Source organism: Fringilla coelebs (assembly GCF_963513975.1).
Source record: "Fringilla coelebs genome assembly, chromosome: 3".
In the NCBI taxonomy this organism is placed as follows: domain Eukaryota; kingdom Metazoa; phylum Chordata; class Aves; order Passeriformes; family Fringillidae; genus Fringilla; species Fringilla coelebs.
In genome coordinates, this window is record NC_140030.1 from 33,560,162 (window position 1) to 33,586,040 (window position 25,879).

The following is a 25,879-nucleotide window of genomic DNA, read 5'->3' on the forward strand; positions in this document are numbered from 1 at the left end:
ATTTTGCATTTCTTAAACTTTCTGTTCCCTAAAACAGGTATTTTTTACGAGACCATGTATTCCTCACTCTGTACATTCTGCTTTCTTCCCTACCCTCCAAAATTAATTTATAGCTTTACTGATTTCTGTTCATTGTTGTGCATAAGCAGTGTAAGATTTGCTAGGCTTTTGTGGTCTGGATAACCCATGACTTAGAAGATGTTACTTCATTATAATGGGATTTAAAAGCCTTATCGTAAACTATTTTAAAAAACTATTTACTCTACTTTTAATTCTTATATATAGCAGGAGGCCTTTTGCTTCTGTTGTCCTAACAAAGGCATGATGATGGCCAGATATCTGAAAGAGATGCTTCATGCCATGAACACAGCTGCTAAGACTGCATCATCTTGTGTAATTTTGGATTTTCTTTTGAGTTTGTTAGTAGCCCTTTTTGTCGCTGCTTGAATCACTTCTCAGCCCAAAGTTTGACTAACTGTCTAATCTGTTGGGACAAATTCCGTGTTGTGTGTCCAGTACTATCTCTCTGTACATTCCCTCTCAATCTCAGCTGTTTTATATGCACCTCGATTAGATTAAACTTAGACAACTGAGGCTAAATTAGAGCCAAGAACAGATTTTATTACCATTTCTGTAGCATCAGCCATATAAAAGCAAGTAGTATTTTAGTCCATCAGGAGGCTAGAGTCATATATGATCTTGAGCCTTTAGAGAACCAGTTGCTCTAAGGCTCCAGTCTTGCTCCTCAGCTTTGCAGTGCTTAGTCTTTGTAAAGCTCTTTGCAAGACCATGTTGGAGTTCTACTGTCCAGATGTGAATTCTCAGAATCACTGCACTCACTGAATTAATTAGGACTTTTCATAGTGGAAAACATGTCCTTCATATGTTTTTAGTTGTATGGGGATTGAGCAATTGCTGTTGAAGTGTGGAAATCCTCATACTTGTGTTGATGAGAATTAGAATGTCTCCAGGAAAATACATTTCAGTGGCTGAACTGAATGAGTAAATCCATTCAAGTTTGTGGATACCAGCATTAAATGGGAATATTTTTTGTAGATGCCAGCTGGCTCAAAAGTAAGGAGCCATATGGTAACAGAAAGGACTTGCAAAGATTTTAAGTACATGAAACCCCACCCAAATTATTGTTAAAATTAGAGAAGTGATTTAGGGACATGGTTCAATCGTACACTCCCTGAGTGCATTCACTTTACATCTTTATAGAATTTATTTTTCTTTAAGTGGTGCCACTAATGTGATTAGCACAAGTATGTTAATCCCTTTTAGTGATTCCAATCAGAATTTTATTTTATTTAATTAAGAATAGTATTTGATAGGGAAGAAGGTTAACTTATTGTTTTGCGTCCTTTAGAATAGGGAGAATATTGAAGAATTGTGGAATAATCAGAACTGACCCTGGTTCATGCAAACAGCTATTGGTGATATTGCTTCACATCTTACATGCTTAAAAATTTGAAATGGGCAATAGTTGTTTCTGTGAAGCAGATAACAAAACTGTTTTAAGAAAACTAGACGTAACCATCCCCTAAATTCAAAGAAAAAAACACAAACAGATTAGTTGATATGAAGCTAAGTTTTAAAGGCAAATGCTTTTAGTAATAAAATTTATTGACTTCAAGAATAGTAATGTTAAATACTGAGAACTAGTGAGTGCTAGTTATTAAGTAGTCATCTTGTCTGTAGAGGAGTTCCTTTGAAGTCACTCTTCGGGGGTCTGGCAAGTATGTTTGGAGAAGGCTTGACATTTCATTTTGGATTGATATTTTGAAAAAAACTTCAATTTGATGGTTTTCAAAACATTATATTTATTGAAATCTGTGGATAAGGAATGAAAATGGTTACCAGTTGAAGCAGAAGCCTTAATTTCAATGACTCATTTGTGACTGAGTGTAATTGCTTTTTGGAATTTTACTCATTTAGTTTTAGACACTGTGTTACTATAGGATATTTCAAAAAAGTAGATAGCTAATGAAAGCCTAACAGAATAATTTTCATGAATTGTGTTTTGAGACAGCTGTGTTCTGATTCCTCATTAACCTTGGTTCTTCATTTGTTATAGTCAGGCATGAGAAATGCTTAGATCTACATAAATCTTGGCGTGAAATGAAATGTTAGGAGTTACTTTTGTTAGTGTCTCATGTAAAAGCCTTTGAAACATGATTGTTTATAGTAAGATGTGTTGGAGTAATATTGACCTCCCCTACTGTTCTTATTTCAGTTATATTTGGTGAAGATGTGGCCTTTGGTGGAGTCTTCAGATGTACAGTTGGCTTACGAGACAAGTATGGTAAGTTTATGTAAGTTATAAATCTGACATCAGTTTCATATTAACATCTCTGCTCTTTTTTTTAAACCCGTTTTGCTGTGAGAAGTGTTGTTACTGTAATGCTAAAAAACCATAAAATCAATGTTTCATGTATGCAGGGTAATTAGTGTATAGCATTTTACAGGTCTTGGAAGCTGGTTGTGGAGACAGTAACAAGATACAGCTTTTAATTTGGCAATTGCTACTCCCCCACTGGGCTATTACAGACAAGAAGAGGTTATAACATATTTAGTTTCAGCAGCTTACTTTCTTCAAGGCACAGAGATGACTTGGACCTTTTGCAGCAAGTGATTAAATCTATTTAATGGTAATAAAGATGTGATACAGCCATTTTGGAGAACAAACATCCACCTTTTTTTGAGTAAACCGAAAAAGGGAGAGGATGAAGGTTATACTTCTAAGAAGTTTCAGAAACACAACCATATTTTGTTGCCTTGCTTCTCTGCTTTAATTTTTATGTAGATTTTCTCTTGCTCTCCAGTTTAAATGTTAGTGATAGAACTTCTGTTAGCCATGATCTTCAGTGCAGTTGTTGAGACCGAGGTATAGTTCTGTAACTGGTGTGATGTATTGACTGTGTGTACTGGACTCCATATGAACACCAAGCCTCTGAGACAGCAACCAGTTGCTGGAAACACAGGCAACTGCCCATTATTTGGGCAGTAAGTAACAGGAGCACATGATTGCATAAGCAACCTTCTTGGGTTTTAGTGAACATCTGCAGTTTAAAAGACAAAAGGGACAAATTTTATATTGTTGGGGGGGTGCTGTGAGGGTCATTTGATGGGTTTTTTTGATGTAAGACAGTCATATAATATTGGAATGAAGAAAATTCTTTGTAGTAGCATTTTTTTGGTAGTGTGTTCCAACCTGCCAGTGCTGTTCAAAGACTCGGTGACAGCCCAGGGGGGTCTGTTGAGGGAGTGCAAAGGACTGTTTACACTGTGCTAATCAGCATGATGGCCAGCAGTCACAGCACATCAGCAGTCTAGCTACAGTCAGGTTTATTTCATGGGTATAATATCAAAGATTTTTAATGAGGTTTTTGAGGAAGCTATGATGTGACTTCAGGAATATTTGGAAAGAACTCCTTTAAAATGTGAGAGGGAACATGGGAATTATACATTTATGAAGTACAATTGTACTTATATGAACATTGAATGAGGATTAATGAAACTAGTATTGCCATTTGCTCAAAAAGGATACTAACCTCTGCAGGGTGTATAAGAGGAAATACAAGTTTGAACAGGAAGATAGTCTGAAGATAAGGTCCTGAATTTAGGACTCATTTACAGAATGGGAATTCAGTTTTGTAAGGCAGATAAGAGGACATGGGTAACTCAGCTTCTTTCCTCACTGATAGTGAAATTTAGTAGAAAACAGGCAGTGGCTGAAGAGGGAATGGAAAAGATGAACTGGAGGATGTACTGAAAATATAGTTACAATGCTGAGGAGAAACAGAAAAGACTTAAAGTGCAAAAAATTGAAAGAATACAGTGTTTTGAGGGGTGTGTCTGCCTATCAGAACAGTCTCAGAGGTTAAATAAATTCTAGATGGGATGCTTGTTTTAGGAAAAGGCTCTACTCCCTGTAAAATACGTGGAAGTGACAACCAACCAACCTGATGAATGTTATGAGGAAGATTACGTACACTTACTGTTTCCCCATCCCCCTCCTGAATTTACTGTCAAATTATAGTAGGTGATGTAAGTAATATAATGTGAGGTTGTTTCTATATGTTGATATAAAATATGAAGGAATGAATGGGGTTTTTTTCTTCTGTCCTGGAAGAGAGGCTGATTCTTGTTTCATTTTAGTTTCTTTTTCCTTGTAGATAATTAGTATCACTAGGTGGCAGTCTATGCTTGTAAGTTGTTATTTTGATAAAAACTGATCGTTCATTTTAAAGCACTTTCATAGAGGTCAAGGTCTAAATAGAATCTAATATTATAGTAGAAAGAACTTAATATAGTAATACTCAGCAGTAGTATTATAGAGATGTTGGTTGGTGTCCAGAATGTTACTGAAATCTCTCTGGAGAGACAGAAAAGAAATTTGCTTTTAGAATAAATTGGTCATTAAATATAAAAGCTGGTGGTTTTTTTTTTCCAGTGGTGTGTTACATTGTATAAACATAGCCAGAGACCCATACTAGTAAGTGGAGGAAAGCTCATTGACTTTTTAAGGAAATAAATGCAACCTTTAGAGCATATGATTTTTTCATGTGCTACCAGGAATTATGTTTAAAAATATTTAATTAAGAAATTGTATGTAAATAAATCAGTGTGTGGAAATTTAATTTTCATGATAGTATGACTTAAGATGGTATGTTTGTTCCTGTGCATCTTATGTTAAGGTGTGAAATGCATTATTCCAATTTTCTGGCATTGAGTTGAATATTTAAAAATCTGTCGCTGTATAATTCTGAAAATGAGTAGAATTTCTGAAATATTTATGCAGAGTGTTCCTTTCAGATAAGGGAAATAAGTGTTGTACAGTGTTTTTTCTTTGTCTTCTCTCTCTGGTCTGGTACCCTGGAAGGCATATTCATGTTTTATTTTTTATCTTCTTCCCCATCACCCTATGATAAGTTTTTGATTGTCACTGTTTTGCTGAAGTTACATCCTCTAACCTCTAGAGTATCTTTATTGAAATAAGGAATGCCTCCTGTGCTGTAGTCCTGCTCTCTGGAGGTGTTTCCTGTCCTTAGAACAGTGTGATGTAAACTGCCTACACTTTACATCACACTAGGCCTAGCTAATGTGTCCAAACATTTTTTAATTTTTTTTTTTTTAAGAGAAGTACATTATTATTCCAATCCATCAGAGAAAGTGCTGTCCATTTGTCTTTGAGTCTGCAAATGGATTTGAAACAACAATCTTGGAATGGGAATATACATCCTGTTGCTCTGCCTGAAGTGTGAAATAAAGTGGCGACATGTAAAGATGGGTATCATCCTCATGACAGAAATATAGAGGAGATCAGAGGTAGGAATCAGATGATAGGAGGTAAAGAAATGGGAGGAAAAAACAGAGGTAAAAACAAGAGAAGACTGAGAAATAAGAATAGCAGAAATAGTGATTGACAAAGGATGTAACTCAGAAGAATGCTAGGGCAGGTGTTTTTTGTGTAACTCAAAAAAAAGAAGACTTCTCTATCCTCTATACTGTGGTCAAGAAATGAAAATTACCTAAACAGGGAAGTGAACTATATATATATAATACTTTCCTTGAATGTTCTTTCTGCCATCCTCCAAACACTTACAGCTTGAGGGCTTCCTTATCTGTAAGTGCCTCTGTGGTGATTTGGCCTCTGTGGTGATTTTTCTTTCATACTATTCTGGCCTGCACTTGAAGGGAGTATCTAATGTGCGCTTGCTGCAATGTCAAAAGATTGTCCTTAGCAAGGGTAAGGATCAGGAGCTTTCTGATTTCAGAGCTTGATATTTTGAGATTGTAGAATAGGATCAGTCCTTGCTCAGAACTCTGAGAGTCCAAGAGAAGAAAGGTGAGCTTGGCAGGTCTTTCCCCATAGCAGTGCTTGAGTAGGAGCTGACTTTTTTAGGTGTATATGTTCACTTTTATAGATGAAGTTTGCATACTTTTTAAGGTTCCACTCAATTCCCTATTGCACAGCAACCTGCAATTCCTTGTCATGGAATGTCCTTCTGTTTACCATCAAGGGAGTCTAGGTGACTGTGTAAGTTAGATTCCCAGTATTTACAGGCCTGAGTTTTTGAGCTATTGAAACTTATTTTTGACTGAAAGAGTAGGGTAAATGAGTCTTTTACTTTTCAGTAGGGAATTCCTGAATATTGCAACTCTTTGCAACTATTAGCAACTATTTGCAAATACAGGTAGAATGTGAATACATTGAATGCGAGTTTTTATTTCAAAGATTGTCTCAGTTCCAGGAGGATGTCACTGTGGTATCTCCTACCAGAAGCAAATGCTTGCCCAGGGTATAAGAGACTTGGCCTAATGCTGTCCCTCAGGAGTTCTGAACTTACTCCACAAAGAGTACCAAAGAGATACCAAAGCTGATCTTTGTGGAGATGCAGCAGCAGTTGTTCTTTAGAAGTATTTTGGAATGCATTTGTCTTTTGCTCGTGTGGTTAATGTGTCACTGTTTGGGATCCTCTGTGTGATCATGGAGTGAACAAGAGGAAGATAGGGTTCTTCCTTTCTGGATTAATGTCCCATCACTGATTGGAGAGTTTTTGACTCATGGCTTTTTATTTTTTATCTGTTCTGTTTGGTCTCTGTTATTGCTGTCCCCCTCTTTTTGTGTGTCAGTGCACACTGATGTAATGCCCACAGCAGCTTATGATACCCTCAAATGCAGTCAATTAGAACAAAGTGCTTTTCCCAAGGTTTCTGTGTAGCATTGCTGAAATGTTCTAGAGGGATGTTTGCTGCCTTTATTAGCAATGCAGTGTTGGCTGTCAGTTTGTGGCCTGATTTAGTCCCTAAGTGTTTTCTAATCTACTGCTGTGCAGCCACTAATTGATTTTTTGCTGGGTGGATGCTTGATAAAATGAAACTCAGTAAGAACAACTGTGTGTCACTCCTATATGTACTACTATCCTATATGTAGGATAAAACAAAATCAATCTTAGATCATTTCCTTTTAGGTAATACTGAGGTACACACATAGCTAGAGACATTAATACATGCAGATTGTAGTAAATGTGTAATAAGCAGCTTCATTTTCTTTTCTCCTTACTCATTTTATAGTTTTGTCATGTAGAGTGGAAGAGGAATGAACAAGTAGCTTGAAATTTAATTCTCTTTTTTCCCTAATATTTTCAAGCTTATAGGATTGTTGTATGTATAAAAATAATGTATAATAAATATGTATGTTGTATGTATAATAATAATGTATAATAAAGCACTTCCTGTGCTTTATTATTATTTTGGTGCAGCTAGGAGTGTAAATATAGTTGCTAGGATTATTTTCTTCCAAACCATATTTTTTAAAAAGTGTGAAATAGATGGGGAGCAGATTGCAAACACTAATTTCAGTCTATTCAGAGAGTTCAGGATATTTTCCTGCAAATTGATAAATCACAGGCAAAAAAGTAACATCAGAAAAAGAGGTAACACTTGTATTGAATCCTGTGAGAATAGGGAGAGTTAAACCAGAAATTTCCCCTGTGGCAAGTTTCAAACTCAGCAAAAAGCGAGTGACTGAACTACATATGAAACCACAGTTGTAGCTGGGAAAGAAAATAGTATCCTTATGTTCCTTATGTCAGGATGACCTAGCCACATTAGCAATCAGCTGGATGCTTTAAAAATGATTTTATTTATCACTTCCATATTTGTTTTTCTTTCCTTTCTGTCGTCCTTACAAAATTTTCTCTCTGAAGCACAGGGTATGTTTTGGGACAGATCAGCTGGCAAAGGCTGTTTTTAGCCTTCAGTGGTGAAGTTTCTCTGGCTTTCCTACATATATGGTCCCAGTGCAGGATTATTGTTATGATTTGAAGGTTTTCTTTATTGATCAATTTCTCTGAACGCTGGTTGCTGCGGCTGGAGGATATAGGGCATCCAAAACCGGATGCTATACTCATGTGCTTTACTGAGTAAAACCTGGTTGCTTACAGCTCTCTGTTGTTACATCCCATGATAATGCTAGCTTGTCTTCAGCAATAATTTTTTTTTACAACACCTTAGCAATAATATTTTATTTACAACACCTGATCTGCTGTAATCCCTGGTTGTTATTCTGTAGATCTTGTGTCTAAGGTGTAAACACCTGTGTGAGTTTTCAGGGAACACTTCATTCTCAGTAAATGAATAGTTTATTTATAGTCCAGTAAACGAATTCATGAGTCCTTGTTTATTTGGCCAGGAGATAGCTGTACCTAGCCATGCCCAAGGGACACCAGCTTTTCTAAAAAAATAGTAGTCATTCTTTGAAGATAAGTATTTACTTGAGCACAATATTATTCTGTGAGCTTTTGCTTTAGAAAACTCCTGAAAGCAAGTTCTGTGTTTTAAGTAAAAGCCTATGGAGGAAAGCATGGGTGAGAAGAGTTGTTCCCATGTTGTTATGGTATTTGGTGAAGGTTGTTGGCTGAAGTTTGGATGTGCTTGCAAAAACTGCTTAATGTCCTGATGGCTTTTAGTAGCATGAAATGATGGGAGAACCTTTTGAAGCTGAGCTAATAGAAGTAGATATAGTATAAAGTTGTTTTTAAAAAAATTCTGATAGTTTGCCTCCAAAATACGTAAGATACTTTAAAATGTTTATATTGTAAATATTTTTGGTAGTGATTTCAGGACATATTTTCTTGTATAGACTACACTTAATTTTACTGGTAAGGTAGCAGATATCTGTTAATGGAGATTCTGGTTTGTTCTGGTTGTTTTTGTGGAAAGGTAAGGAGTAAAAGAACACAGTTTGGATGGGCTGTAATGCAATATATTAAAGCAGTGTGTTCTGCTTCCCAAAAGCCTACTGGTAGTTGGATCTTAATTCAATAGGTAGGAAGACACTCTGAGGTTTTTATGTGGAATTTTGAATCAATAATCATGGTGTCTTCTTTTACATTCTTTTAGAACATTACCATAGGGCTATTATGAGGAAGAGGAAAAACTCAGCCTAAAGTAGCATAGGTATTAGGGCTTTACTGTATAAGCAGATAGAAAAATGTTATCTCGATGCTTCAAATGCAGACTGCAAGCTTGCTGGAGAAACATGGTGCTTCTTTGGCATATGTCCTGGTCCTTCCTAAAACATTGCATGTGGTAGAAGGAAGGAGTTCAGAATTTTTGACATCATGGACATAAGCTAAGGGTGGAACATTTTATTCAGAGTTCAAAATGACTATTTGTGTGAGATTGAGTAAAACTTAATAGCCTGGGGTTTGGTTATCCTCATTTCTTTGTGCATGCATAGATTTAAGTGAAGAACTCTGCAGCTTGCTTGCCTGGTTCTTCCAGAACAGTTTGGCAAGACCTGGATTTGTTCTGATTTATATAAATGTCTTTGAACAGTAACATCTGGAGAACGTGTTCCGGACTCATTACACAATAGTACATTTTGTTCATTTTCATCCTAAATGGCCAATTCTTTCTTGAAGATTTACAGTTAGAAGGAAAGTTATTTGAAAACTTGGTAAAATGTAGTATGTCCTTTCTACACCTTTTTTATTTGTGGGATAATGATATAAATCAGTCACTGTCAGACCGAAATAGCTTTTATTTAAGTTTTGTTTTTGTTTTCAATTATTCTGATAGTGTGCCTGCTGTGAAAACTGTATTTTATTTATTTGGGGCTTGCTAATGCTTATTATATTTCTTTTCCTGTGTTGTAAACCTGTTTGAGGGAAAGATAAGGAACATATTTTTTAATATAGAACTTGATACTCAGTGCAGAGTAAAAAGAGAAAGCTGTTCTTACATTTTTAAGATATTTCAAGATACATTGCTGGGCAAAAGAATATGTGCTGCTGAACTTCATAAAAGTGGAATTTTCCACTTCAGAAAGTACTTGTAGTAAATCATGTAAAAACAGTATTTTGCTAATATCATGTCAAGGAGGATGAAACTTTATGTATTAAAGACCCAAGATGGAATTGATGAGCATAACTAGTCTTTGCAGTCTGTATTAATACGAGGTCGTAAACACATTTTGTGTACCTTCTTTTAGACATCTCTCTTTATGCCTTTGCAATTCCTTAGGTGGAATGAAGTGTTTCTCAGTTTCTTTGGTTAGTCCTATGATTCCCTCTGTTTATCTGTATGTTTATTTATCCCACTCATAAACTGGGGTTAATTTGATATGTTTCCTGTTTTTTCTACTCTGAGTTTGGTGGTAAGAGGATGGTAATTTCAATTTAAGAAGGTTCTGCAGGCTTTATTACAGGGAATAAAACTCTGAAGAATTTTCTTGGAAGTAATTTGCTTGAAGCCTAAAAGGGTGAAAAAAAAATCAAGATTAGTATCCAAGTTTGGGAATTGTTTAACCAGATTTGCAGCAGAAGCACTTTGAGGTGCAGGTTAATTTTATTTTGACTTGATTCAGAGCCATCTTCCAGTGACCAGGTTGATACAACATGCTAGTCATTTATTATAAAAAGTCTCTTTTTAATTTGCAGAAACATTAAGTCCTCAAAACCTGGCACAGAGTTTTCACACTTATATGGAAGCACCAAGTATAGACCACTTTGTTAATTTTTCTCTTGCATTTGCTTTGCATTATAAAGGGACAGGCATGGTCACCAGTGAGATTTGTAAGATGGTTTTCATTAGTGCAGGTTTCCAGTCATTGAGCTCTTTGCTCCTGAGTACTTCTACAGCAACATGAAATCCTTGCTCTTGTCTTGAGAACACTTGCTTCACAATTCCAGGTAGATCCAGCATGCTTTCACATTTACTATAAAATACATCTACACTACTGATACTGAGGAATGTTTGAAAGGGTAACTTGTATTTGACATTTTTGCCTACTCCTTGATTTGTCATCCAGATGGTGTGTGCAGCTTATTACAGCAGAATTTTCATTGACAGGTTGCAATACTTAGCTTTGAGAACTGCTCTGTGTTTCATGTTGGATCTCTGTCATGTCATGTCATGTTGCAGATGATGTGAAAATGCATGGAACTGACCTAAGCCTTGTAATTTAAGCTCCTGTGTTGTCCTCTGCTTATACCCACATATAAGTATTTGGTAGATGTCAATTTTGGGGCATATTTTTGCAAGTAAGCACTTGGTCATCTGGCATAGCTTCTCATGTCTCACTGTATGTCAGTTATGCTTTTCTGCAAGTGTGCTTTGCACGCAGCAAAAGTTTTTTGCAGTTGACAAAGGAATGTTATTAATCATAGCTGGAGAAATATTTGAATGCTTTGTCCAGTTAGGCATTGCTCTTTTTTTTCTTTAGGCTGCAACTGGGTGTATGAGCCAGATGATGAGGAGAATTTCAGTGTGGAGTGGACAGCCTGCATGAATGTTTAAACTAGCAGTTCCAGCTCAAAGTGTTCTCAACAAGTCATTCTCTTACTCAAGATGATGTGTTTTCCTTCCAAGAGCTCATTAGATCACAACTACACTTTCACCTCCTCTTCCTCCAAGAGTCCCTTAGAAAAGTAAAAAGAAATTCTGGTGAGGAAATCTGTCACTGAGCTTCTTTTTAAATGTTTTCCTAAGAGTGTGGATCTGAATGAGTACTATTTTATTGATGTCATGAATTGCTTCCATGAACAGGACAGGTAAAAAGGACAGGCATAAAAAGTTTTGGCAGACAGCATGTAGCCCTGCTTGGGGCTGTTAATAAACCATAGAGGATTGTAAGGAGAAGACCTTGAAAGTCATCTGTTTTGAACCAGTCAGTACTCAACACAGAGTTTTGTTTTCATGTGGTCTTGTCCAGGTGAGTTTTGAACATGTCCAAGGCAGGAGCTTCTACAACCTCCTGGGACAGCTTATTCCACCATGTGACTACTGTCATAGTGAGGAGTTTTTCTTTATTATAATTCATTTACTTTTTTGCATCATTCTTTCACTTGACACTGTGTACCTGAAAAGAATCTGCTCCTCCCTCTGTTCATATTACTGCTTGGCTGCTCTTCCATTGTGGGAGGATTAAATGACTTGCAAGGTTACCAGCATTCAAAGCTAAAGCCAAAGCCTTGCATTAACCTCCCCCAACTCCTCCCACTTCTTCCTTGAGAAAGGGAGAGAATTACATAACATATTTTAATATTTTCATTTTATTCTTCAGCTTTCAGTGGCTGCTAGTTTGTCACAAATGACAGGAAATATGAACTGGGGAGAGAGCCAAACACTTTTTGCTTTAGGAAGGCAAAGGTATCTGTGGAGTTTTTCTGGGTCCTCTTTAATCCAAAATTCTGTAACTCTGACAAAGACATTATTAATATTGTATTCATGCTGTAAACTTTCAGAATTTACTAAGTTTTAGTAGAAAGTTTTCCTTCCAAACCTAAAATTTGGTAACAGTACAGATTATAGGAATTTCTGTCCATGGTAACCTTTTCTTTGTACTTCAGCAGTTCTCCTGACTGATACTATTTGTAGTCTGTGAGAGTGAGGGTTAAATGGAAATGCAGTAAGCAGGCTTTTCTCCTGAGGGAATCTTGGGGGAGAGGAGGTGAAAGTGTAGTTGTGATCTAATAAGCTCTCAGAAGAAAAATGCATCAACTTAGGTCAAAGAATGACTTGTTGAGAACACTTTGAGCTAGAGCTACTAGTTCAAACATTTGTGTTTCTTCAAATGTATGATTTAGTAACTGGGGGAGACTTAAAAGGAAAATATATCTTTCAGCTGTTCCTAATTTCCAAATTACTTGAAGTGCTCTTCTGAAGTGTTGGCTATGTCAGTGACATGTATGATAAACCTGTGAAGAATTCCTGTTCTTACCACTTGCCAGATAGAACAGGTATCCTTTACTTTGGGCAACACAGTAGTGACAAGTGGTTCAGAAGAAAGCATTTTTTGTGTGATTTTCTTTTTTTGCCCCTGATGAAGCATAATTAGGACTCCTGTGAACAAGTGAAACCATTTTAAAAAGACTTATCTGTCATTTGATCTTTAAAAGTTCTGTCTAAAAACTTCTGTCTAAAACTGGAATAGGAAGTCAGCTCCTTTGTTGCAAAATGAGCATGATAGTGGATTTTGCAGCAGCAAAATAGGAAGAAGCTAATTTAGTTTAGGACATGAAAACTCATTTCTGACCCTGTTGTCAGTTGCTCATGGATTTTTGCAGTATGCTTTTTTTACTAACTTTTGTATCTTACTGCCATAATGTGAGTTTTTGGAATATTTATAGAAAATGTAATGGGAATGTGATTTACTTAGTTGCTAAACAATCAAAATTTGAATGACTTTTTAATTCGAGGTAATTAAATGTTGAAATTATTTTGAAGGCATAGGCAGTGTATATGCAGTGTGTGTGGATACATGCATTTGTCCTATTAAGAGACCAAATCACTGCACTTGACTTGAGGCTTTACACTGGTTGGCTGAGTTATACCAGAGGCATGTCTGGGTCCTTGAAGCCTGTTACGAATGTTTGGGCACACACAAATGTTCTTGGCTTTTGCAGAATACGGGGTTGGGGAAGAACAAGAGAGGAGTATAGCTAAATTCTGTAAGTTGTTATTCTATGCTCAGTAGTTAAAAGTAATCTTTAGAAGTTCAGCATATGAAATCTTGTTCATATAATCACTTATCACCAGTTAGGTGAAATAATGTATTGTAACATAGATAGTTCTGGAAAAAGCAGCTTTTTAAACAACACAGCATGTTAATGTGCAAGGTTTCAAGACTGAGAGTTAAACCATCTCAGTGTCAGTGAGCCTGAAGCCCTGCTTTGGACAAGTAAATTTGAAATTTCTATATTCAGGTGTAAAGTTAATGTGTATTTACTAGTATTCCCTTCAGAGCAACAGGGCCTATTTTTTTAAAGTTGGAGAACTATGACTATGTTTTAAATAAAAAAAAGGTAGAACAAAATGATTAAAACTAATAATTTAGTAGAACTGTTTTGTGTTAACCCAGGAGCTCTAAAAGAGCTGAGTAAATTTACTTACTGTTTGGCTTGCCTTCTTGCATAGTATCAGAGAAATGGAAGACTACAAGAGTCTCCAGTTGTAAAATGAGGCTTAAAAGGGACGGTGGAACCAAGAAAGCTTAAATGTTGCATAGATTGTCTTAATTATGTTAAGAAATAAAATTAGTAGACTGATGTAGAAGTACATCTATGAAAAATCCTAGATATTTTGAGGTTAAAAAAGGTCTTTAAAGGCAGGACTAATTGGAAATCAGTAATTCCTATTTGAATTTTCTACACAAAGTCCCTGGTGAGTACCAAAAAAACTCATCTTTTCTTTCCAGTCCTTTCTGCATGTGCAGCTTGACTCGGTTGAACTCCTAATATATTTAGCTTCTTAGACTTTTCTATTTGACTTCTTATGGATGTTTCAAATGGAAGTCAGTGAGATCATTGAGAGAAATAAAATGCTCTCCACATATATTGTTAATACTGCTCAGTACTGACGTCTTTTAAGATGCGTTATGCATTTTTTATGCACCAGTGATGTAGCAGTATTTTGAAAACAAAGCACAGTTCTCCTTTGGCTAAATCACTAGCAGTACTCCCCAAACCACCTAAATGGTCCAGGGTGGACTCATGCAGCGTGATATAAAATTACTCAGAGCTGGAGCATTGCGTGGTGTGTTAACGTTATAGGAGATTTAATATTGTTTGAATATCTCATTTTTGAAGTTAAATTAAGAGAGGAACATGACTTGTTGCAGAATCCTGAAATGCTTTTTTCCTGATGGCTTGGAACAAATAAAGATGAAGCAGCCAAAACATTAATGCACAATAATCGACTACAAATGTCTGTAAACATGTTCTGTTAGGTTGCTATGAAACTCTTTATTCCTGGCGAACAAGAAGATGACTATGAGACTGCCTTAAAGCTTTTGTCTCTTACACAAAGGGTCAGTGGTAATTTGAACATTCATGGGATACTCTTTGTTCTGAAAATCACAAAGGTCACTCCTTTTATATTGAAGTAAAATTGAACTGAGTATTGCTTTTTTCTTTAATGTTTGTTCTTCGTAATTTCAGATTTTCCTTGTTAGGGAAGACTTCTAGAGTGTTTTTTTACTTCCTGAACATGCATCTAGTCTTACTCCTGAGTTATTGGGATGGAGATATGAGAAGAATCATCCTTTTTTTCCCCATGACCCTCCCTGTTTGCCATATTGCTTCCCTGAGTAGCTGGCAAAGGGCAAGGACCTGTTCAGATGGCTGAAACCAGGGATGTTTATAAAGCCAGGCAGGTTAATTGAAGTGCACACCGGCGTAATGTCCTCCTGCAGGGGCTGACGCACCTGGCTGCAGAAAATGCAGAGCTGCTACTTTCTCCTGGGCTGACCAGTCAGCTCCTTGAGCTGGTGTTAGTTTGTTTTGAGCTGTGTGCCTGACGCAAATCATAGGAGAGGAACATGTTTTAGGAAGTGTTTCTTTGTTGGTAAGGAAATGAAATATAGAAATACAAAGTATCTCTGGGATGTTTATCTGCTTTGGTCAGATTTCAGCTGAAATCTGACTCTGCTGGTTTGCAGAGGATGGTGTGAATGGTGGTTTGTCAAAATGGACTTCCTTGTCATGTTTTGAAAAAAAGTGAAAAATAAGAAACTGTGAAATAAAATAGGTAAAAATATATAGGCTTAATGCATTTAAATGCTAAATATTTAAAGATTTTGTGATAGTTTTAGTAATGATTTTCATGCTGTATCAATAAAAATAGAAGGTTAAAGAAACACCGTACAGTTTTTAATGTTTGGGGATATGAATATATTTGTTCTATCCTAACAATGTCTATGTCTTTTTGTGATAAGGGGCCAGGTTTTATAAAGAAAGCTCTACTCCTCAAAACTCTGTCTGAAGTTGTTTTCTGATGTAATATATAGTAAAGTGCTTTAGGATTTTCTTTTAAGTGGTCAGTATTATTGTTTTGATGCTACAATCAAAACTATTCCTGAGTAAAGAATTTCATTCATTGAGTTCCCTCACTCACTCTTTTCTGTTTTAAGTCATAGTCCTTCAGAATTGCACCTTTAGTCCTGAAACTCCAAATTAGGTGCTTCACACTCCTCACATTGCAACTGTCTCATTACATTTCACTTTTGCTTTAATGATTTTCACATCATTTATTTCATCATACTCCATTGATAGCAATGTGTGCTCTCATTTAATAAATACTTCTCGTTTAATATTTCCTTAGTATTTCAGCAGTTTTATTAGGATGTATTTTATATTTTGAATTATAGTGTTACATGCTAGTGTGGTGGGACTAACATGCTTTTAAATTAATTCACCACCCTAAACTGATATCAAAGAATCAATTTTCAAGTTTGTATCAATTATTAGTTAAAATCTCATTTTACAGGATTGTTCAAATACATTTCAATTTTTGTGTGAGAGTTATTTATTTATGGAACCTGTGGATTAGGCTTTTTCAGTGTACTCTGAAAAATCTATTGCTATAGAATAAGGTTAGGTAAGCTATAAGCCTTAGATCAAAATATCCTGTAAGCAAGTGAAGTGACAAATAGTGATCTGGCAATGGACTTTAAAGAAGCAGGAAAGTAGAAAGTAGGAAGGAAAATTACCAACATTACTATATGTCTTCATAATGTTAATACATATTTAGTTTATTAAAATAAGATTTGTTTTAAGTTTAAATTAATTGTGTCAGAGCAAGAGAAGGGGAATCAAGATGGCTAATTCATGGTATGCTAGATAAATAAAAGGAAGGGAAGGAAGTGTTTGCCAAGTGTTTATGGTATTACAGATGGATACGAGTACAGGGCTTCTGTACCTTCACAGTTGTGGTGGTAAGGCCTGGGACAGCTACATGTTTGCACAGGAAGTTTATTTTCCTCTTTTTTTGGCCATGATATCTGTCAACAGAGAGAGTGCAACAGAGAATGCAATATAGGAACTAAGATTACAGCTCCTTCAGGATTGAGAACAATTTACACAATGAAGAGTCCCTCTAGGGGAAAAATTAATCTTGCATTCTCTTTGTTTCCACTGTCTCGTATGAAAAATCATGGTGTGTCCTGCAATTGTGGCAGCTCTTTAGACTTGGTGTTGGCTCGTGTAGCCTCACTGACACCACCAACGCTGTAGTATCATTTGATGGCATTTCTCTTTTTACTTGCTTTAAATGAATGTTGCTGGTGGAGGGGGAAAAAAGGGAAAGCAGAGGGAGAGCCAAAAATGTATTCACTGATATATATACATATATACATGCATATGGACAGGATACAAGGGGTGACAGGTGTGCTGCGTGACCTGTGAAAATAAAAGATGTGTCCTTTAAAGATTTGTAAAACATACCTCCCTTTAGTATATTGCAATACAGCCTTGGACAATGGTTGTTCTCTAATCATCCCTTTCTGAAAACTTTTGTTAGCTTTCCTTTTTATAGTTGAACTTACAGATATTGAAATTAGAAGTCCTGCTAGTAACAGCTTTCCCACTTATTAGTTTAGTCTGGTTTTTTGGTTAGTCAATTCATGGTTATTTTGTTATTGTTTAACTTATTTCATAGCCACTGGTGTGCACTGTGCACATTTTTTCCATCCAATTTGGAGTCTTGGCATTTTCATGCATGATGGATTCCTATAGAAACCTACTGTCTACCCAATGTTCTAAAGGGAAGATTTAATAGCAGACCAAGATTTTTCTGCTGTACTCCCTTGGCAGAAAAGTACTGCTGGCAAATATTGTAAATACCTCTTGTACAGGATATTGTAGTGGTGTTTCATCTCCCTCCCACTCCTTCCTTGTTTTTAATTTCATGAACTGAACAATTTTGTGTGCAGCCATCTATTAGATTGATGCATATTTGGGATCTGAAATTACTGTGGCACAGAAATGTGTCAGGACTAAAGTAACCTTTTGCACTCCCATAGGGAAGAAATGAAATCAAATGTTTTGGGTTTGTAGCAGGAGCTGCAGTTCCTTGGAGACAAAGCAATTTATGTAAATGTGGCCTTACCTTGGGAGAGAAGAGTGGTAAGAATGGGCACTGCTGACAAGTGGCAATGTGCTTTTGTACAGGTGCTCCTGGGCATCTGTCTGCCTTTGAGCAGGGACAGTTACTTGTCAGTGCCTGGAAAAAAAATGGAAGAAGCAACACTTATCTTTATTGTAAACTATTAAAACCGCTTGCAAGTACTTGCTTGCATCCCGCCCCCCCCCCCCCCCCCCCCAAGGATTTGGGGTATGCATATTTAAATGTGAATACATCAGAACAAATTTTCCATCAAGTGTTCACAAGGTTGTAAGTTACAGAAACTGTTCTTAGCTTTCATTTAGTTTCTCCTTTTCTTCCCCTGATTTGTTACAAGTTAAAGTATCTGTACCTGTAATGGATGGTTATTGTTGCTACGCCTAAAAAAGCCTAAACAGTGATATGCTTAATTGCATGTGTCTTGTTTATAAATAAAATATTTCTGGGACAATATTTTCCACTTAGAGCTGGTTGTATTAAAGGAATGTGTGCTTTCTTCTTTTTTTTTTATATAGGTAAAGACAGAGTTTTCAACACCCCTTTATGTGAACAAGGAATTGTTGGCTTTGGTATTGGAATTGCTGTTACAGGTGCTACAGCCATTGCAGAAATTCAATTTGCAGATTACATTTTTCCAGCATTTGATCAGGTTAGTAATAATAAATTTGAGAGCAGTTAAAATAAATCTTACATCTGTTTAAATTACTCTTCTGTTAGCATTAGTACTTGGTTTGAATATGTAATTTTTGCAAATATAACCACAGCTGTATTACTAATATTTATGCATGCTTTAGGTAAACAGGCGTAAACTGCAAACAGTGCTAGTACTGTACTGTAAACAGTAAACTGTACCTTGGCCAATTTGAAGGCTTATTAAATAATGGAAATTAAAGATCTGGTTTGAGGCAAATGTCTGTTTGTTTTAATTTTTGGTTTTGTGGCTGTGTTGGCTTCAGCAGCCAAAAAGTCAACAGCTATGTCTTCCGAACACAGTCTTCATTTCTGCATACCGCTGCAGCTGGCCATGTGTCCACAGGACAAAGTACAGATCTGGACTGGGCCGATTGACAGTATAGAATGATGAAACAACTGGGTTATAAGGCTACCCCTGAGACTTAGGCATCTAACTTGAGCACAATAAGTTATTGTTTATTTGCCTTGGAAAACATTTGTCTTTGTGCTGACTTACAGTATTCACCTTTGTGCTGACTTACAGTATTCCTTTGCTTCTAATGTTGTCCTCTGAATCCCATGCATGGAACAGATGATGCAGTTGCATTGAATGTATTGAAGTGTCTTGATGCATAACTAGAGGTATTGGACTGAATGTTACTTTTGTATCTAAATCTTCCTAGATTGTTAATGAAGCAGCAAAATACCGTTACCGCTCTGGAGATATGTTCAATTGTGGAAGCCTCACCATTAGAGCGCCCTGGGGCTGTGTGGGTCATGGTGCACTATATCACTCTCAAAGTCCAGAAGCCTTTTTTGCTCACTGTCCAGGATTAAAGGTATAATAACTCTTATTTTATGAAGATTATTTTTTTTTTGTTTGTTTGTTTGTAATGGACTTGACTAGCAATGACAGGGGAAGAAGAGTAGATGTCAATCCACAACAAAATAGCTGAATATGTTAATTAAAAACTATTAGAAAACTTAAACTCTGTTAAGTGTTTGAAAATTTATAGCCATTATTGAAGCAATCTTTAGTACACATAGCATTTTGTATTTGTCTGTTTTTTGTGCTACAAACATACATTTTACATAGTTTTGTGTCCAGTATAGTAAAGAACCTAAAAATAACACTTAATAAGTAGTACTTTCCTTTTAATTTTTTTAAAATTTCTGCATCTCTCTTAAGTGCATTATTGAATTAATTTATATGAAAGACAGTGGTGGGCAGTAGACACAAACTGAAGCACCAGAGGTTCTTTCTGAACATGTGGAAGCACAGATGGCCCAGAGAATTTTCAGAGTCTCCATTCTTGGAGGTACTCAGAATTTGTCTGCATGTGGCTCCAGGCAGCTGGATCTGGATGCCTCTGCTTGGTCAAGGGCATTGGACCAGATGAGCCTCTGGAGGTCCTTGCCAAGCTCAACTGCTTGGTGATTCTCTCTGAGTGAGAGCTGCAGGCAAGCTTTCTGCCTGTGATGGTGGCTTCCCTTGAAGTGAAGACACCAAGTGCTTAGGTGGGTAACTTTCCTAGAGAAAGGAAAGTGCAGGATCTGGTCATCTCAGATCAAGGCAGTACTGTTTGTCAGGCTCTCCATTTTTTCCTGACCAAATTTTTGTCTGTGAACTTGTATTTCTGGGTTAGCTGGCGTCCAGTCCATTGAGCAATGACTCAGGGCAGATTAATGTGGAAGATTTAAGCAGAACCAGTATTTGTATTCTAAAGACACATGTTCATTGTTTATCTGATGTTTATACTGTTGTCTCTGTATGATTTTGGTGTTGTAAAGCTTCAGATATTACTCATCTACAGGGAGGCCATAGCCATTTCTCCTACTTGTTCTTCTCTTAAATAAAAACCCCTATATTATTCACACTTCATTTCATTATATTTGAGGAATGGGATACATTCTTGTCTTTGGGTGTTCTTTAAGGTGTTTGAAGTCCTCTTCTGAACTTGAAAGTATTTCCTGATTTTAGACAAAAGCAATCTACAAAGTCTTGCCAGGTTATTGAATCAAATGTTTTCTAGAGCTTGTTTAAAACGAAAGTAATTTATTATTGTATGAAAGCAAAACATAGCTTAGGTAATTAAAATACTGACTCTGGGTCCACTTATTTCTGCTGATCTTGTAGGTCAGTCTCAAATTTTTATATACTAAACCAAGGGATGAGGTTTAGTGGTCCACTCTGGTGATAAATACTCTTTCTAATTCACACCAACTGTCTAGACTGATGGCTAGTCTTATCAACAAGTTAGTAAGTTAGAATTTTATTTAGTCACTCCATGTAATATGATTTCTTTGTTCCCACCTCTGATCTTTGTGTTGGTTTTTCACTTTCTTTCACTTTTCCTTGGGGAAAATGGTAAAATAGGTTGCTACCACTAAGATCTGTCATCTCAGTTAAAGGTAAAGGCACATTAATTCTTTGGAACTGATGGAGCAGTCTACTAGTTTTTTGTGCACAGAGAAGTGTTTTAGACTCTATCTTTTGAATATTATTGCTTTGTGAAAGCAGTGTTGTTCCTTTAATATTTTTTACAAAGCTGTTTGTTGGTACAGTTCATAATGTTTCAAGATTGTAGTGTTTATGAATAACCCTGGCCCTTAAAATAGAAATCAAGAAGTTAAAATGAATGGGTGTTTCAGATGCATTTTCAAATGTCCCATATCTAAGCATACTTTCTCCATATTGCAGGAGGAAAGTCAATGTCTTACAAGCTGAGAAGGGTAGGGTTTGATCTTTGGAAAGAGTGGCTTTCAAAACAACCCTCTTATTAAACTTTGTGAGAGGTTTCTGGCTTTTTATTTTGTATTTTCCTTAAGTGGCAGGTAGAATTTGGATTGCTCAAGCCAAGGGGAGTTTGTACAACTTTAGTTCTTCAGGGGAAGGATTGTGGTCATTGGTACTTAGGCAAAGCTTATTGGGGTTTGAGAATACTATTGGATGGTTGTATCTACTGTCCACTGTTGTGAGGGTGTACATGGAAGACATTAATATTGATTCTCTGCATTCCATTGTATGAATATCTTCTCTCATGGTTAGAAGCTTTCTTTTTCATTTCCAGCCTAAATTTGCTCTTGACTAATTTGTAAATTTAACTTATCTGTCCTTCACCATCCAGTTTATATCCTAAAACACTTGTACTCTCTTTAGTCTTTGTTTAGTTAGACTAAAGAAATCAAAGCAATGTTAAAGGTATCTGGAGATCTTTTGACATCTGTTTCATTCATTTTCTTTTCAAAGGGTTGAAAGAATCATTAAGTATTCCAGTTGAGTTTCTAGCAGTGATTTTTACAATAGCACTAACAGTTCCTTGGCTGTGTTGTTTCTTTTTCTTAGGACTTAACTGCATAGTATGCTAGTCATTTTTTGAGCAGATAATAAATTCACATCTGAATTTCTACTCCTGAGTTCTAAATCTGTAACAAAAAAGTAGCCCTTAAACATGTGAATTTCAGTATGTATTTTTCAGTTTGTTTTTGTGAACTGGGTCTTTTTAGTATCATCCTTTCTGGTGTAGTGACTTCCAGCTTTGGAATAGTCTTCATCATCATGTTCTGACTTAACATTGTAAATGAATAAGGTAAATAAAGTCTGTCCTAAAAATGATTCATTTCTAAGGAGCTGTACTAGTGACATCCATGGGTAATTTCCCATGTGTCTGTTACCAAATGCATTGGTGAAATATTAATAAACTGCTTCTCTCTTGTTTAGAAAAATCACTTCTCAAGTTAATTTCATGTAATAGGAGATTTAGGTTGTGTTTTCACTCTTATATTATTTTTATATAAATAAATTATATTACTCTCAAAATATGTTTTGAAGCCATGACTGTAGTTAAATTTTTTTTTTCTTTTTAATGCTAGAACTAATGTATTCAGTGACTTCTAACTTCACAGCTATAAAAGTGGTTGTTGGTAGACTTCATACTGCATGTTCCAGCTCTTTGAGCTTTCTGGGATGGAAATTAATTGGTTCTTCTGATTGGAGGGAATTTGGTTCTTGGGTTCTATTTTCATTTAAACTGCGATAATTTGGTAATTTTCTTTTCATACTTGAAATTCTCTTAGATCATTCAGAGTTAACTCTTCTATTGGCAAATGAATTATACTGTGTCCTTCCAAGTATTTGGATTACATATGGAGGCCTTAATTAGGTTTTTTTGCTTGATAATGGTTTAAGGTATTTATTGGTTACTTATTTCCAAAATGAACAAATTTCAAGCTTCTACCATAAGCAAAGAAAGTCAGCTTTAAGTAACTATTTTCTTTTGTAGCCTTCAAAACTTACTGGACTAAGTCTGAATACCTTTAAGGTCTGTTCTGATGAATCTTTACCTAAATAACTGAGGATCACTCAGCTACATTTTTTTTGTTGTACATCTACTTTAATTTTACCAAGGTTTTGTGTGTATATATATATGTATATTAATCTGACTTTTTTCTGTTACTTTTATCTCAAATGTTACTGTTAGGATGTTCTTCTGCCTTATCTGAGCACACTACCTTAGTATTTAAATCATGGTGTAGAGAAGAGCTATTAAAGCCTCATCAGCGAACAAAATAAAATTAAAAATTTGGAGTGTGCTTAATAATGTAGCACTGATGTCAATTCACTTTGAAAGAACAGCTCAATCTGTACATAGATTTATTTAAAGCAAATAATTGCTTAGTTTTAAGTATTATTGAGGAAGTTCCTAGCAGAATTGCTATTTTAACTAAACTACTTAAAAATATTTTTACAGATTGTTATTCCAAGAAGTCCTCTGCAGGCCAAAGGATTGCTGCTGTCATGCATAGAGGACAAAAATCCATGCATTTTCTTTGAACCTAAAATACTTTACAGAGCTGCAGGTAAAGATTTGTATATTGTATTTTCCAATAAAGCAACGTTTGGGGTTTTTTGCACCTATATGTTAATAGCCTCAGCTAAAACAATGCTTCAGTAGAAGTCTTGACTTGTTTTGTCTCTAGCTATGTTGTGGGATGGGTTTTTAGAGGACTTGTGCAAACTGAATAAATTCTTGAAGTTTCACTGCAAAAATAAACAAACATTTACCATCTCATTAATGCTCAATTATGCTCAATTAGCTTTGGAAGTGGGATGCTTTACAGTCTAAGGTTAACAAAAGAAATAGAACTAAGAGGTATTATTCTTTATCAAATTCCAATATAAATTTGGCAGAATTTGAACTGCTTTCTTGTGGTAACTCTAAATACTAAAATCAGTTTCCAGATCTGTTTTTATTTTTCCAAAAGAACTGAGCCCCACCATCACCATTTTCTCAAAGTTAAAATTTCTTTGAAATGCTTAATTTCTAATAATCTGCTTTTTTAGCTTTCAACCTTATTTGAAAGGAAATGTGATTGCTTTTACTTTGTTTTTAGTCATAGTGAACTTTCTGGTGCAGAGTAGTTTTAACAACTCTCAGTTATGTGTAACGTATTGGAACAGTGGAAATTGACAATGATGGTGTTTGAATTGGTTCTAAAAATTAGCTTGTTACTTCTTTGGACTAGAGAAACTTGACAGAACAGAAAACAGATGAAAAATTTTGCATGTGGAGACAGACAGAGAAATAGGATGAGCAACCGATAAAATAGAACTGAAGCCCTGACTTACCTGTAGCATTTCCCTGTCCTGTGGCTTTATATGCAAACTATGCTTGATCCATCAGTCCAGTTTTATGTGTTGACTCTGTGTGGACTGAATTTGAGTGACAGACAAAATGTTTCTATTTTGCTTTGGACCTTTTAACAGCACTTTTTCCATCAGTGCATCCATTTTGTCAGTAAATTTATCGTCTTCCTAGAGAGACAGTAATAAAGGAAAAATTTAGAAAACAGACATCAAAACGACAAAATAACAGTAATATAATTCAGGATCAAATAGGATGTTTACTGGTAAAAATGCTTATTTGCTTTTATATTTTCAAAAAAGTCCCAGAAATCCCATTAGCAATGTAAATTTAAAAGTGCAGCTATTTTTAGTGTGGTAGGTGTGATGTATCCATAGTGTGTTGCATTGCTTTACTTCAGTGTGTTTTGAGGGCTTACTGAAATTCAACTATAATGCCTCTGTCCATTCATTTAGAGGAAGTAGTTTGAAAAATGAGCTTGAGTCTGAGTCCTGTTTAACAAAAAAAAAGAAAAAGAAGTGTTTTTAAAACAGGACTTTATTTTTCCCCCTTCCCTTCAGTATTTACAAGTCACAAGTACAGACTGTAGAGTTAATAAAATACTTGTTTTCATATTGGCATGAAAGGCTGCACATCAATATCACACAGCTTTTGAGAATATAGGGAGGTTTTTGTGTTTGAGGAAATGATTCGTAAAGCAACTACTGGATCATTTATTGAACATAAATCAGGCTTATGATGGAAATCTTGAGTAAAGATGTGCTGACTGAAATAGTGTTTATTGTGATGTGTGTGCTGCTCAGTAACCAGCTACAGCATTGCTGTTGTTGGTAATTTCTGAAAGACAGTGATTTCCTCCTGTATTCTGATGGCTAATTTTCAGAGACTTTACCAATATTTTTTGTCTTAAAATTTCCAAGATCATCAATTTAGTGGTATAAGTTGAAATTTATAGTGCATTTGCATCAACAAATGTACTATAAGTACATATGACAGGGATGATTGTAACAGGTAACTTCTTTCATCTACAAGGATATTTTATTATTTCTACAATGTAAAGCAGGAATATTTTACTTTATGGAATGGTTTTCATGTTCCATTTATTTTTGCTGTAAACCTTTCTCTGTGTTATCATTATTTTGTTATCCCTACTATCCTTTGTGTGTTGGGTCATCTTGGACTGGAAGATGACTGCTGTTTGGGAGTTTCTCCTATAAAATTGATCTCTCTTAGAGTTCATTCTTATTCTCCTGGCCACAGTCAGGGTTTCTGGTAATTCCACCATAGAAACCAGATGGCCTGGTGAATTCAGAAATGGACCAGGGCCGTCATGATTGATAAGATCAAGATGCAGCAGCAATGAGACACAAACCTGGTAAAAAAGAATAAGATAAATGGTGGAAAGAAGGGTTTAAAAATGTGTCTTTCTTGTGTTTCCTAAAGAAAATTTTTACAACACCCTATATGTGTATGTTGATTCTAGCAGGAGAAAGAAAATTGTACAGGTTCAGAAACTGACTTAGACAGTAAGCTGGACCTATGTCTGTATTTATTGTGTCTTTCCATTAGTGTCTCAAAACAGTACAGGGTTTTCTGAAGGCTGGGAACATGCAGGTTTTCCAAAACAAGAATACAAAGTGGTATCAGTT

At 35.8% G+C, this 25,879-nt stretch overlaps 1 protein-coding gene across 2 annotated transcripts in view; it reads left to right on the plus strand.

The window, feature by feature from the left end:
• BCKDHB (branched chain keto acid dehydrogenase E1 subunit beta) overlaps nt 1-25,879 on the plus strand; it is a 106,681-nt gene that overhangs the window by 3,022 nt on the left and 77,780 nt on the right. For both annotated transcript variants that reach the window (XR_014616084.1, XM_084203703.1), the window contains exons 3-6: nt 2,237-2,305; nt 18,429-18,562; nt 19,269-19,424; nt 23,337-23,445. Coding sequence is in view for 1 of the 2 variants with exons in the window: in XM_084203703.1 (XP_084059829.1) it covers nt 2,237-2,305; nt 18,429-18,562; nt 19,269-19,424; nt 23,337-23,445 (468 nt within the window). In the remaining variant the exon portion in view is untranslated. The remainder of the gene's footprint in view (nt 1-2,236; nt 2,306-18,428; nt 18,563-19,268; nt 19,425-23,336; nt 23,446-25,879) is intronic.